Below are 15922 nucleotides of genomic sequence, written 5' to 3'. Positions count from 1 at the left end.
TACAGCAGATTATGTTACAAGGTAATTTGTATTACTTTTATCCTTCAGTATGGTTTTGATAAAAGTACTGTAATTATTTGGTGGGACATATCTCTCTTGCTACTGTTAGGAGTTGGAGGCCTACAGAGGTGAAGAAAAAGGAAAAAAAAAAAAAAAAAAAAAAAGAAAGAAAGAAAAGGAAAAAAAAAAAAAAAAAAAAAGGAGCAAAAACCATTATGAAGATTGTATTTGACTGTGTAACACATACAATCTCCAGCCAAACAAAAAGAAAGAAACCATAAGCAACATGGTTCATGATTACAGAAATGATTGTGAGTGAAAAAGCTTCAATTGAAAGCAAAAACAGTTTGAGAGCCATGGATAAGTAAAGTTTTCTTTGTTGTCACCTTATATGGTCCTGCAACACCGAACCTCACTTCCACTGCAAAAATTCCAGGAGAGTTAGGTATAAGAGTTTCCAATTCAGGCACGTTACATCCACAACCTAGTCATAAGTGTGGTTTTACTGCTAAACATAAGCTCAGCATTTTTTCTTTTTGTGTAGAAGGAATCATAAAATATAGACAGCACCAGATGTTTATAAGTTATGGATTTTTTTTAATTTTTTTTTTATTTATTTTTTTAAATTCCCCACTCAGTATTACAGAGTCAAATTTTCCTGGCCAGTTCACACATTTGAGAATGCAGATCTCTGGATTCACATGAAAAAGGCAGAAAAGTTTATCAAGATCAATTTTTTTTCTCAACTAAGGGCTATTTAACTGGAAACTGACTTTAAAGGAATTGTTAGGAATAAGATAAAAAATCTGCTGATTTGGTTAAGTAAATGAAATTAAATTGAAAAAGCAATTTTCCTTCTTTCTCCCCTCCCCCCTCTCCTCTTTTGAATGTAAGTGATAACATAAAAATTACAGGACAGCATATTAGAAATTAATAAGAAACAACTATTTCTACTCCGAATGCTACTGATAGGTGGTGAGGGTGAGAAAATAAATAAATAAATAAATAAATAAATAAATAAATAAATAAATGTAGAGATGGTAGATTTGTTAGATCCATCTTTGTGGAGGGTTTCAGCACAGTGAGCCATGCCTAATACTTCCACTGCCCTTGGGAGTTCACCAATTGCTTTCTAAACTTGACAAGTAAGTGAACGCTACTGATAATGGGTAGCTTAAAGCAACAAGTACATCACCAAACACCATATAAATTTGTCTTTTTACAGCTCATTGAAGCCAACATGGATTATTTGCCATCTGTACAATCGTCTGCCAGCTGAGAGACTGGAAATGATTTGAATGAATTCCTGTAAGAATTCCAGGTTTGATCCTTCAGGGTGCTGCCTGTTCTTCAGGAGGTGTTAAGCACTTTCAGATGCTACACAAGTTCACTGCTTTGAAGTCCTTCAGCCTTCTGCTGCTGATCTTTAACAAGTGGCTCTGCACAGAAATGCCTTCCCAGTGCCAGCTGTCACTACGTTAGGGAGCAGCTTGGGCCATGCAGCACAGGATATATAGTACAGTAATAGTAATGCTGCTAACTGAGATTGTTACTCTTGTGTGCAAATATGGGTCACAGGAGACACTCAATGTTGCGTAGGACAGCCTAGACCAGAAGCCATCTTGTGCAGTTTTCATGCAGGAAGTTGGGCAGTTCAGAACTACTTACCTTGATGTTGTAAAAATTCCATACACAAGTGTTGTTCTGGGGTTATCTGTCTCCAAAAGAAACACATCCTCTGAAAAGAAAGTAAATAAGTAAATAAATAAATAAATAAACAAACAGTCCCCCTCCCCCCCCCCCCCCCCCCCCCCCCTTTTTTTTTTTTTTAAACAATAATAAAAACTTCATTTTCCAATTTAAATTAAGACTTCAGACATGAATGGACAAAGGTGAATTTTACCATATTAACAGGCCATATGCATAAACTTTGCAGAGTTAGAATTAACTCCACACCATCTAGTATTATGAAGAAAGAAGGCAAAGATTTTCAAATATGCACAGCATCCATGTCTCACATTTCATTCAGCTGGACCTCATTTCAGCAGGTTGTTTAGCAGTAGTCAAATATTTAAGTGGCAGCAGGTCAAAGACAAAGAGCTCCTTTAATCTAAAGCAGGATAATTAGGTGCTTTATCATCCTGTACACACCCTAGATGCCCTACCCTTAACTCATTTTCAACATGGCAAAATAGCATGTAGTTCTGCAGTAAAGACAATGAGAAGTGTAAACCTGCCAGCCTGTTGTGTAGGGATTTATCAACTCTAACGAGCAAAAATGTGCCTACTCACTGAGCTGAACTTGCTCACTTTCACCTCTGATCTTTTGATAATATTTTTTACATTTAAATTAAAAATACTTCAGTCTTTAGGAGTTTCTTCTTACAAATGTAAATAACTGTAATCAACCCAGCTCTTAAGCTTATTTTCCTGAAACAAAACAAAACAAAACAAAACAAAACAAAACAAAAAAAAACAACAAAAAAACTGAACTGCTTGAGAATACATTCTTCAGCTTTCCACTACTTTATGTGGCCCCTTCATTAGAAATTAGAAATTTTTAAACATTCTTTTGAATATGCCAAAAGCAAAAGACTTCACTGTGCTGGACTGTCAGTGTTACACTCTTGTATATGAAATCTCCCTCAGATCTTCCTGTGTTTCCAGCTGCAGCTGTATTCTTACTCACTGCTACAGGATTGTGCTGGGAGCTCACATTGAGATCATTTTCTCGTACTCTGTATGCTCCTGGATTATGTCAGGCAAAAAAAAAAAAAAAAAGTTTTCCTGGTGCCTTGTTGAAGAGGAATAGGTCAGCAAATCACAGCTCTTAAAAAACAGTAGCTAGATGCTAAGTGCTGAGAAGTTCTGAAAGCTGATAATTACCCAGAGGGATTGACAGAAAGGTAAATCTTCCTTTCCAGGTAAGGGTATTTTTGCCATGGATTACTACAAGGCCAACATTTCAATGTCATCATCCCTGATAGCTGAGATGGTCAGGGCTCTCCAGGTCCACCAGGGACACCCAGAACATGGTGCCCACAATCATGTCCAGGCAGCTTTTGAAGATGTCTATGGAGGAAAATCTGCAGCTTTTGGACAACCTGTGCCAGTGCTCTGTCACATGCACAGTGAAGAAATGCTCCTGGTATTCAAATGGAACCTCCCGTGTTCCGGTTTGCACCCTCTGATTCTTGTTCTGGCACTGGGCACCACTGAAAAGAGCATGGCTTCATCCTCCTTGCACCCCTGTGGTAAAATTAATGAGATCCTCCCCAAGCCTCTTCTCTAGGCAGAACACTGCAGCTTTCTATTAACTAAGGAGCTGCAGGAGCTTCTGTAGTGTGTATGTGTAGGGTGCAGGATTTAGACAAAACCTTCTTGTCATACCTAATTCATCAAAGTACGTTTCTGTTCCGTCTTCATCCATTACTGAGCACACCAGTCTTGCTTTCAAGAATGTAGTCCATTTGTTCACAAGACTACGCTGACCACCTGTATCATTCTGGAAAGGAATAATGTTTTAGGAAAAATAAAACACAACATACAGATAACATTTTACTGGGTTTGTTCACATTTTCCTCAGGTTAATTTCATCCCGTAATATAGAGATTTCTACAGTTACATCCAATACAAAAAATAGCTAGGACTAAATCAAATCCCTTTATTTAAAAATTTTCTGAGCAGGCTTTCAGGTTTGGGAAGGTTTGGGAAGGTTGGGCAGTAGGTGTTGTACTGAAGATTTGTGCATCTATAGTTGGAGATGACTCTGACTGTCTGTATCTCTCGCTGATACTTAGAGTGAAGAAGTCTATGATATCAATAGACTATTCACTGGATATTCACAGTATTCTACATGCTAAACTGCAGTCATAGCTCTGGAATTAATCTTGATTGTAGTATTATTGCTGGTGCCATGTATGTCATATATGTCACAGTATATATGGATGTTTCTTCTAATCCTGACAGCAGAATATCTACATATGATCAGTTAATCTATCCTGGTCCATGAGGTGAATGCTGTGAACTAAATTCAGAAATGATGGCTGTTATGAATCAAGCTGGCTTTACACTGTTGCAAGCCCTGATAGCTTGGCCCAGCAGACATCTCTCCATCTCTCTCCAAAACACAGTGGAGTAGGGAAGTTCTAAAACAAATTGTGCAGCCTCATTCTGCTGGTGAACACACTGAGTAACAGCAGTGTCTTCCAAATGGCATATAAGTATGAAACCAAGGAGCATGAAAAAAAAGATAATATAGAAGTTGGGAATATGTGATTTTGAAATGCTGTTCATGTTCCATTGGATGGTAATGCTTTTGGGGCTACCCATAAGAGGTCTTTCACTGAGTTTCTTTTGGCACCATTTTACTAGCATATGTGGCCTGTCCCAGATGTGTTGATATATGAATGCGATTATATACAAGTACTCAAATATGCAAGCACAACTGGCTCAGACTTGTTTTCACTGTCTGGGATTCTACCACTGACTTCGGTACAAGAGGATGAAGCCTCTCAAAAATCATCTGGGCTTCATTATAAAAGTAACAATAACAAATACAGCTGTAATAGTGTGAAATGTCTTGCAAAATACCCAGAAAGGCCTTTGGACTCCTTCACAAAAATATAGAAAATGGAGATTATAAAACAGATCATGTGGGTCATCAAACTGCCAAAGCCATATTAACAGAGTACAAACAACCTCACACCCTTGCACAACATCAAAAAGTAGTTCTAAAGAAGATCCAGATGAAAGATGAGGAATAAACAAACAGTCACAATTTTCTTCCTAAGCTGTTCCGAAGGAAGGAATGAAAAGTCTAGCAGTAATTGTGCATTTGTAATTTTGCTCTCATTAAGAAAATCCAGTTCACCAGAGATACTCACAGCTGTTTCAATCAGTTTTCATACACTGTTGATTACAGATACGAAAAAGGAAGTAGAGACAATGAAGAGTAGTGTGATTGAAAATTATTGCACAGGAGTGGCTGTAATTCCTGAATTTTATTTTCCTATGTACATTTTTAAAGTTCGGTTCACTTGTATATTAATGCATGAACTTGGAAAGGATAGGCATTGAAAAAGGAGAAACAACATTTGAAAGTTCAATCAACATATTTATAAGCTTGATTCTGACATTGCCAACGGGATTCAAAGATTTTGAGTGTACGTGTATGAAAGACTGCTGTTTCATAACTTAGATTTTCTAAGCAATGAATGCATCTGACTTTCACTAAGTATAGAATGTTTGGAAATTCAACACTGGTAACCATTCTGAGCCAGTGAGAGAAATATACAAATTCTTGAATCTCTCAAATTCCATGTCATTATACATATAGCCAGATATACATAACAACTTCAGACTCTAATGATGTGCTCAATAACATCTCTTTTGAATGTGGAAGCAGAAACCAGAAATTAGTTTTGAAAATAAATCAGGGCTCTTTCAATCATTTTAATGAACTAGAGTAATATAGTTTATCATGTCTTATGAGCAGCTTGCTCCAAAACCTGGCAAATAAAATAGTTCTTACTGGGCATATTCTTGCAATCATTGAGTGAATTTGCTTGGTGCTGCCACTGTTGTCTGTCAGTCTTTCTTTGAAGAAGAAGTAGATTTTGGCATCATTGGGGTCAGTGCCATCTGGTATAACATGAGCATCTACAAAAATAGGCTCTGAAATGAAAGAGTATCAAAGAGATGAAACCAAAAGCTGCATTAGTATAAGCAATTAATGATTTGACATTCACTGACTGCTTCAAGGAAACAAGATATATAGAGATACTGCTGTGGTAGGTTAAGCTATATACTCTGGCCTCCTGTCTGTATATATCATGTATCAGTAGGCAAATAGTTTAAAGCTGGCAGCATTACATTTCTGCTGCCTCATATTTTATCCTGCAGTGGATTTCTAGAAAAGTGATTAATATGTAGAAGCAGGAGTATTAGATTACTACAGCAATTCAAAGACTTAGAGTATGAAGAGGAAGAATCAGGATACTATCACAGGCACTTCAGGAAAGATTCAATGAGGTAAAAAGTAAAACTAAAATTTTAAAAAAACTCATTAAGAAATTAATGTATAAGGTGATTTAAAAATACATAAATAACATTAAACGTAACTCATGTAATGAATACAGAGGAGAGCAGGATGTGCAAAACCTTGAATAGCATTTGAGAGTGTATCAAAGGTCGATAAACATAGTCAAGTGTACATGCAAAATAGTGCAAAGGAGCTCTACTGAGAGAAGAATAATATAATTTTGTAATAGAGAGCATATGATCTCTGAAATACATGTCTACACTTAAAAGACAAAACATACTAGTGCTATTACCAGCATTCTCCCTAAGTGCACATTGTGAAATGCAAGTGACTGTGCACTAGTTTATTGCAATGCTTCATTAGGAAACCACTTCTATTGGTGCTGATACCTGCAGAACACTTATTTTTGTCAATTTTCTGTGCTAAAACATAATGGAAAGTGAAGGGAGACCTCAGGAGAATTTCTAATTTACGGTAACATTTTATGCATTAGAGGTGAAGGCATTTCCTTAGAAGTCAAGTTTCTGACAACTTGCTATTTGAAAGGTTTTCATATATTTCCCCTTGAACAGCTTGGTTTAGTCATGAAGCAAAACAAGGAATCAGGTGGCTGGCTCCTTCACTGAGTCCTTTAAAGCTCTGTATTGTCTATAGAATTTATTTCCATATATTTATTCATGGTTACACTTAATATGCTAAATTCAGAAAAGTTCTTTAAATGACAAGCTTTTTATTTCAAATGGAACAAAGAAGGATCTCAATGAAACCCATGTAAAGCACTGGTAAAGCAAAGGCCTCTTACCACTCAGCCACTTGGAGTTGTGCTGGTCAGTTCTCACGGCGTTCCGCTTGGTCAGGCTTCGAAAAATGGCTGCATCCGTCCCCATGAAATCAATATACATTCCTGAAAAAAGCTCTTCATCTACAAATAATTGAAAGGGGGGAGTAAAAGTGAATATACTGTCGTGGCTTTTGGGAAATATGTATTGACTAATCTACTTTTACTTTTAAACCTGTCAACTCTTTATTTTCACAGGAGTTTGTACAGATAAATACAGGGTAGTGGGAATAGGGTTTCCCTCAGTTTACGATGACATGAACTAGAATAAAGCACAATCATCAGAGTGTGATCCAGGACTTTGGGGAACTGCATAATTAAATGCCACAGCAGAACCATGTATGTGGAGAGCCCTTTTTTGAGATGAATTTAGCCATGGAACATTCAAAGCTAAGAATCACTGGAAAATCAGGCTAGTGTTATCAAAAAAGTGTCACATTCAATTTTTTAAAGTACTTGAAGCTTTTTCTGCTATGGAAGTATACAAAACTATTGGGCTAGATTCATTGCTGGAGTGAACTGGCACAACAGCTATTCCAGCTGATGGACTAGTGCCAGTATCCACCAACAATATTGTTGAGGTTGCCCCAGGCAGCTTTAAGCTGACTTCAGCATTACAGAGACTGGACAATTTTATTATAGAACTATATGCTGAACTACATAGAGCAACAATGGTCTCCTTTGATGTGCTCAATTCTGAGTATATGGTCATTATGCATGAACAGAATTAGACATGCAAATTCCTACATTAACAGACATATGAACTCTAACTCCCTGCAAATGGCAGGAAACTGTCCATCAGTCAGATTGTAAATGTGTATTTTTTTGTGTGTGCATAAATATATATATGTGGCCATGAAGATGATCAGAGGGTTGGAGCAGTTTCCCTATGAGGACAGGTTGCAAGAGCTGGGGCTTTTCAACCTGGAGAAGGCTCCAAGGAGACATTATAGAACCCTTCCAGTACCTGAAGGAGGCCTACAGGAAAGCTGGGGAAGGATTTTTTATAATGGCATGTAGCAACAGGATGAGGGGAAATGTTTTTAAACTGGAAGAGGGTAGATTCAGACTAGATATCAGGAGAAGTTCTTTACTTTGAGGGTGGTGAGACACTGGAACAGGTTGCCCAGAGAGGTTGTGGATGCCCTCTTCCTGGGAGCATTTAAGGCCAGGCTGCATGGGGCTCTGAGCAGCCTTGTCTGGTGGGAGGTATCCCTGCCTATAGCAGGAGGGTTGGAACTTCATGATCTTAAAGACCCTTTCCAACCCAATCCATTCTATGATTCTATGTAAAATTGTAATTATAATTACATATACTATCATTTTCCACTCCGTGAATAACCAAACAATTTCCACTGACTAATGGCAGTGAAACCCCACAATACAGAACAGTAGCTAAAATAAACTCTAACTCTCAGAGTGGGAGTGGTGGCTGAACACATTCCAGTACAGATGGGTCATTTGATTGATGTTTTTGTCTGAATTCTTGGACAACTCAGAAAGTGTGGTCAAACTGGCAAGAGTCACAGGTTCAGAAGCACTTGAGGCTATTTTTATGCTTGTGTATGTGTATAAGTATGTGCATGTGTGCACCAATATGAAAGACTATTGGTTTATGAGAGAATAAAAATTCTGGAAATTCCATTGCTCAGTTGCTGTCTAGAGCCCAAACTATACCTCTGTAGAGCAGCCAGTAGATATTGCTCCCAATCTTCTTTTCTCTTCTCTCCCACTGAAGACAAGATTTATGCACAGGACATTTAAACAGTGCATGTTTGTGAAGCTTCTATCTCCTGAACATATATCAATAGAATGATGTTAGATCTATATGAGCTTATAGCTGACTTTGCATTTGATTCCTCGTGGCCTCAAACTGTCAGGGCTTTATTTTCACTATGAAATAAACTGGCTGAAAAAGATTAAGCTTCTTGTATTCATGAATCATTAAGTCCAGTCCTATGCACATTCATACCCACATTAATAATAGTGCTACACTATGAAATGTTAATCCTATTACATATCAACACTATTAGTTATGTCTTAAACATTCCTAATGTCTGCTTGTTAACTGCATATCAGATGTATCTCAGCTCCATTTTCTTTTGGTTAAACTCTTAAATTCCACACAACACTTAGTCTGCATAAAACAACTTGTTCACACTGCTTCTTTTTGTTACTGGGGAATAACAATTGGAGATGTATGTCTGTTATTATAAATATCTCAGAGACATGCACATTAGTTTTGCCAAGCTTCTTCACAGTATATTTTTCATGGCTGTGACGTAGTAGTGTCTTTGTATAATGGCAAAGTGTAGCAAGTTCAAATTTTGTTGTTATGATATCACTTTCCTCCTAAGAGTGTTTAGAGAGTTTCCTGCCCTAATCTAGGGTCAGACATTATGCTAAGTCAGGAGGCAGGCAATGCCTCAAATTGTTAAGAACTTGCAACTATATTTAAAAATGGTTCTTCTGTTGTGGAAGAGTTACCCAGTCTGGCAGTATTTTGTATGTTCTTCAATGAGAGGAAGGAATTCCTCCTCCAGAAGAATGCTCGGAGTCCAATGTATGGGCTTGGTCTTATATTCTAACTCTCCACAACTTCCAAAATCTTCCATTTTCCAGTATGGGAATTGAGAAAAAATCATTCAAGTTTGAAGTCTTAGAAGTAATTGATCTTTGCAGTAATAGGTACCTCCAAAAGAAAGTACAAAACTCAGTCTGTGGGACTGTTTTGCAAAAGAATGTGACCTTTGAAGAATAATTTAAACTTTGCAGATGAATTATGTCATGAAAGACACTTCAAATGCCTGGGAAGGTCTCTTCAGGCACATAACTTAGAGATCAAGAAAGATAATGTAAAAATCTACTAAAACAAACAAAGCTACCATTGATATATATTGAAAAAAAAAAAAAAAGGAAAGAAAAAGGAAAAAAAAAAGAACATCAGCTTACTGTATATACATGAGTTCAGAAATAATGTATCTTAGTAGATTTTCATAAAATACTGGAAGAATTTATAAGTCATATTATAATTATTCTTTTATGGCATTTAAAGATTCATGTAACACTACCAGAGCAGCAATAAGTAGCCGTGGATTAATCTATCACTGGCTTTGAACAAATATTTTCTTTATACAGCAAGATCAGTGAGAAGATAAAGATACAAGTGCAGCCAAGTTTCATAAAGATATTGAGGTAGAATTTTCCTGTCTTCTAAACATTTTCAGTTCATATCTCTGTGTCCCCTTCACTACATATATTTGTAATGAGGAATTAAAAAACATATATTTCAAACACTTTATGTAAGACAGACTACATGATATTTTCCTTAAGCTTTATGAGCCTCAAAATTTCAAAGAAATAATACATAAATCAGCATGTAACAGCCATTCAAGTGAAAGCCAAATGGCAGAAATACCACACTGCTCCTTCCTAAACCATCCAATATCTGCGTGTGCAAAGTTGTCTTTGCTAAAAAACATCCTTAAACATACAGCAAGGATTAGGTAAATGTTGAAAATGTGGGATTAGAAATTTGATTTTGGAGTTGGAAGTCAAGAATGTGATGCAAATGTGGCATGACAGGTAGAGAACCAGTGGTAAGACCAGCATTACCCATCAGGTAGTGCTGCATGAGGTGTGACAAAAATGAGAAGAAGATCTGATCCTTATGTGCTTCTCATTGTCAGAATAGTGCAATACATCCAGTAGAAACTGGAAGCTGTGCTATACTGTTTTACACACAATTTTCCTTCTGTCTGCACTGAGCCTTGATTTGAGCTGCACAAAACCTACATTCCCTTTGCGAGTTTTCACTTTGGTGGTCAGTTGGCACTGAGGTATTATTTTTATAGGTTTATCTCACAGTTGCTGAGTACGGTCACCACCAATTCACAAGAATAGATGAGATATGACAGTTGTATCACTTTCTGGTCTTTCCTGAGGGAGAAAAATAGCAGCACTGGTTGGGTTTGAAGCCAACTGAAGAATGAACAGCCTTGCAATAGCAGGGATGACAACAAAAATGAAAATCAAAGTAATTGTGGTCTTCAGGCTTTTTCTTCCCTTACTACTCTAAGTTTTTACAAATGATTAAATGAGACGCAAGTGCAGTATGTGATGAACTGGGTCAGAAAGTATTCAAACAGAAAATGCTAGACAGGATAATAGAAAGTTGAAACTAAGCCTGGGAAAAAATGCAGAAGCTGGAAAAGGGACAGTCTTTTGTTGTTTGTTACTCTTTCCCTTTCTCTTAAGAGCTTATGTCTGCATTTCATTTGTACATCCATCCTCAGCTTTATGCAAAATGAGGATTGGCACAAATTTTCTGTCTATCAGCACAGACACAAAGGACTCCTTTTTGAAGGCTGAATCCTGTAACCACCACACCTCCGGCACCTCCGACACCATGCCATTCTTCAGCATCCACAATCATATAGAATTAAACCTTAGCATCTTGGAATGTTTTTACTTACTGATCATAACAGACACTGTGTTCACATTTGGGTTGAAAGAGCAGCGTCCCTTCCCTGATTCACACTTCGAGTCAATCTTGAAGATTTGTTCCTGAAATGTAGATATATCAATTCTCAATTTAGAAACTTGCAGATGTAAAGTCATTTTACCGACATTAACAATGCTCAGTGTTGCTGTGTGCTTTTTTTGCACTATCAGCAATTTATATGTCATAGGCAGAATTGCATCATCTTTATAAAAATGTTTTTCCTTGGCACTCAGTTATTTTCAAGACTCTTGTTACAAATTCAGTACACTGAAACGCAGGATTTTCCATACTAGGCCAGTTATGCATTGTAGAGATTGATGGATGTCCACAATAATAGCTGTAGAGACTACACTTGTGTTTCTGAAATTATTTTCCATCTATTTTCTGAATATTTGATGTTAATTATGCTAGGCTAATATTTTAATAAAGGTACTAGAAAAATAATACAAATCATATAAAAATCTCTTATGACAACTGTCATTTGTTGATAGTATAAATCATTTGTTCTCTACTGAGCTATCAAAACTCTAAAAATATCTTAAATTATACATATTATCTTCAGTGTCATTTCTTGGATTATGCACACAGTTCCTGTTCTATAATAATAAGTGATTTATTGATATCTTTTGCAGCATCAGGAATTTGTTGCTGATTATGAATCTCTGTGAGGAACCTTGTTCACGTTTTGTGTGATTCATAAATAGGAAATACATTTGGCAAAGTCAAAGCAATCAGGAATACAGCTTGAAATGCAAACCAGCTTCAAACCTCATCTATGTGCATTTCCTCCTTTTCCAGGTCCCAGCTACACTGAGAAATGTAGTATGCTCTTGGTTCTGACACTCCTTGAAAAATACTGTCAATAAGGTTACAGACAGACCTCTAGCACATCTACTTGCAAGCCACTATCTACTGCAACGAACAGCATTCTATAACAATTGTAAGATCTTTAATAAAACTCTGAAAGACAAAATTGCAAGGAGAAAGGAAAAAAAAAAAGAAAACAAAAAACTACAAAACTAAAGATATATCTGCTTCAATAGAAAAAAGTTAGATTAAAAAACTGCAAAGAAAGGTTTCTGTGATGTAGATGCCAATGCATTCGTTATTTGACCGAGGGCTGAAAATCCTTAAATTCTCTTTAATATTTAATGTAAAGCTCAGTGAAATGGGAATACCACACAGATCACTGTGCAGCCATCTGCCAAGAGCAAATTGGAGACTACTAACCCAAAATGCTCAGCTACAGGAGGAAGTTTTCATATCCTTAAACCCCTATCTCTCTTTCCCTTCTTGTGTTTTGCCAAATTTAATCACAGAGATCTTATCTGTTACTTCTGTAATAAACTCTTTAAAACAAAAGTTAAAATGTAAGTACAAAATTTAATCTTGGATACTTTTTTCTCTTGTTGTTTAACTTCTAAATGAATATGCAGCTTGATGACAATCTATATTTATATACCACTATTTACCAATTCAAAATGTTCATTACTGCACTAGTAGGCTAGCTCCAGGTTTGTACTTGATTTTCATATATATTAAACTACTTTTTAGTCTATAATTAATTCACATAGTGATGATGTTTGCCTCACTTTGCATTTACTTTGACATTATAATATCTTCAGGTGACTAAGAGTCATTATCAAAGACCAAAGCAGAAAGAAGAGTGAAAAAAAAAATATATATATATATAATAATAATAAATTAGTTTACAAACTCTGCTTCAAGGAAAAGAGCAACATTCTGTTTCATTAATTTTCTTTTTACAAGGAATTATGTGCAGTTCTGAAAACAAAACAGGAGAACAGGACTAGCTCTTCTGATTGTTGGCTGTGACTCTTAGTGTCATGTTTTGTAACTCCTGTAGAAAAACAGATGTGCTTTCTAAAACAGCAGTTCTGCATCTCCAAAAACAGCCTTCTGTGCATGAAAAACTGTACTGATTTCAAGGTGAACTGACAAAAGGAAAGAATTAGTTCTCTCTCATCATATCAGCACTGCACAGTTCTTCATTCTGGTCTATGCATGTGCTTGTGCATGCAACTGGTTCAAAAGGAAGTGCTTGATTTTAGACTGTTATGCTATTGTTGGCCTATACAGTAAGGGCTTTGAGCATGCAATGCCTTCAGTCAAGTGTCTGACAGACTCCAGACATCTGAAACAGCAGTTTATTTAATCAATATATAGTAGGCATGCAGATATACAGACAGGCTAAGTGAAGCCAATTCCACTCTTCCAAGACATGCATCCTTATTTTTAACTTAAGAAATTTAATACCTTGCATCATGGAGAACTCATATATATGAAGAATTCATTTTTATCTGGCATAACTCTCATTTACAAAATTCTTAATACAAAGAGATTCAAAGCCCTCTGTGACAGTACAATTTAAACTGATAAGAGGACTTTACATTAATTAGTAGGAGATCACTTTTAGTGTTTTATGAAATTTTTGAGAAATAGATTAGGATAGGAGCACTGAGAAAAGCAAACCTGTTCCAAAACAGAGCAAAAGAAGTCATTGCAGACCTTTATCTAGAAGGATGGATTTATTCACCCAGTTCTGCTTGCTTGTTCTTTTAAATCCAGATCCATAAGCCTCTACTCTCAGATAATCCACTAGCACTGAAAGTACAGTGATTTAGATTATGTCCTCTGCCAAGGAGGCTTGAGCCAGGTAGTGATCTACCAAAAGTCACTGTGATAAGTCCATGTAAACCTACATTGAGAAACAATGATTTATCCACCCCCCAACAAACTCTGTAGTAGTAGTCCTGGGTCTTGGCCAGAATCCTCATCCTACTCCCAGTGAAATCAGTGATGAATTTCACAGTGTATTCCCTAGCAGTAAGCCCAGCTTCAAAGCTGCCCTTACATGGCATAACTCCAGGTAGCACTCTCTGATCTTCCTTTCCAACACATCTGCTTCCATGTAGTACAGGAAAATAAACTGTACATCCTTGTGCCTGCAGACATGAATCTGACCCAAAAGCTACTGCGCTGGTGGGTCTTCGTTAAATGCTGTTTTTTTTCCTCCTTCTGGTTGCTTTATTACCTATTACATTTTGCATGCAAATTATGAAACCTGAACAATTTTACAGTATTTACAAAACTTCTGAAACTTTGAATATTTAAAACACACTATGAAATTGAAAACAGAAAAAAATAGCTCTGGAGTGAAAATTAGACTTGCACCCTGGAAGGTTTTACAGTGAAGGGGAAAACTCAATGATTTCATCCTGGCAGGATGTCCTGGGACAAAAACTGTGCTGTAGATCAAAGTTATCTACACTTGGACTGCATCTAAGGGATATTAAACTGATGTCCAGCTTACCCTTATATCCATGTATCCATAAGTGCTTCTCCCAGGAACCACAAAAAGCTTTTTATCTAACCAAACATTTCAAATATTTGTTGACAGTTCCAACAAACACCAGGAATTAATCCACCACAATACATCAAATTGAAAGTAGCATCATATGTAGTCCAACTACATAGACAAACATATTTGAGTATGGTTTTTGACTACAGTTTGGCTATTTGATCATAACAGGGATGTCAGAAAAACAAGGATCTTTGCTCTTTTTCTGCTTTATGAAGGTAAGTGAACCTCCTTGGTTCATTAATTTTTGTATTTTCAAATTTTTGTACTCGCATAACACTAGTGAGATCCAGCACAAAATAAGATGAAACACAGACTTACCTCAGACCTGCGTCCCCTGTTGACATACACACACACTGGGCTGAAGGCTCCACTTCCACAGACGTACAGGTGTGTGCGATTGTATGACTGTATCACTCGCACAAAATTTCCACAGCCATGCTGCAGGGATTAGAGAACAAACAAAAATGAAATTGACAAATGTTTTTGAGTGTTGGGGAGCCTAGGGAATAGATACAATTAGTATTTTTAGTTGCATCATGAGAACAGCTACCGATTTTGCTAGTCCCTTGTTTTGAACATCTGCAAACATCTGGTTTCTTTTCTTGCCATTTTCTCTAAGCCCAGAATCAGACACTGATAGGGTGCAATAGAGGAGCAATTAGAATAGTATCTGTAACTTCTCCATCGCTACAAAGTAATTCGATTTTCATCTAAAGACTTCTCTGTATATCTAAAGCAGGGGACTCCACAGGAAAGCAAGAAGTAATCTTAGGAAGTTCCTTAAGGAAAATTCTACAGCAGTATGTTCTTTCCCTCCACCTCCCAGCTGTTTTTTGTTGTTAGTTTGTTTTTTTTTTTGTTTGGTTGGTTGGTTGGGTTTTTTTGTTTGTTTTTGGTGGGTTTTTTTTTTTTTTTTTTTTTTTTTTTTTTGGTTTATTGGATGGCTGCATCATAATTCCACTGCAACAGGAGGCTGTAAATAGGAAATTACAAAACATTAAAATAGACCTTCTGTCTATTTTAATTGACACCTTGGGAAGATGTTGAAGAGATCAGGAGCACAGTGTTCTCTTTGATCTACTGGTTGGAGACTGGGACCCAGGCAGGAGGAGGAGAATGATCCAGTTGAATGAATGGCTACATGGCACCATG

At 36.7% G+C, this 15922-nt stretch overlaps 1 protein-coding gene across 2 annotated transcripts in view; it reads right to left on the bottom strand.

The window, feature by feature from the left end:
• Nucleotides 1–15922, bottom strand: part of SEMA3C (semaphorin 3C) — a 124062-nt gene that overhangs the window by 30274 nt on the left and 77866 nt on the right. For both annotated transcript variants that reach the window (XM_015878047.2, XM_015878131.1), the window contains 6 exons: nucleotides 15089–15208; nucleotides 11357–11447; nucleotides 6846–6965; nucleotides 5534–5676; nucleotides 3391–3505; nucleotides 1669–1738 (listed from right to left, as the gene is read on the bottom strand). In XM_015878047.2, coding sequence (XP_015733533.1) covers nucleotides 1669–1738; nucleotides 3391–3505; nucleotides 5534–5676; nucleotides 6846–6965; nucleotides 11357–11447; nucleotides 15089–15208 — 659 coding nt within the window. The remainder of the gene's footprint in view (nucleotides 1–1668; nucleotides 1739–3390; nucleotides 3506–5533; nucleotides 5677–6845; nucleotides 6966–11356; nucleotides 11448–15088; nucleotides 15209–15922) is intronic.

This window comes from Coturnix japonica, chromosome 1, assembly GCF_001577835.2.
Source record: "Coturnix japonica isolate 7356 chromosome 1, Coturnix japonica 2.1, whole genome shotgun sequence".
Lineage (NCBI taxonomy): Eukaryota > Metazoa > Chordata > Aves > Galliformes > Phasianidae > Coturnix > Coturnix japonica.
The sequence above is the reverse complement of the archived record's forward strand: the minus strand, read 5'-3'. Positions and strand labels throughout refer to the sequence as shown.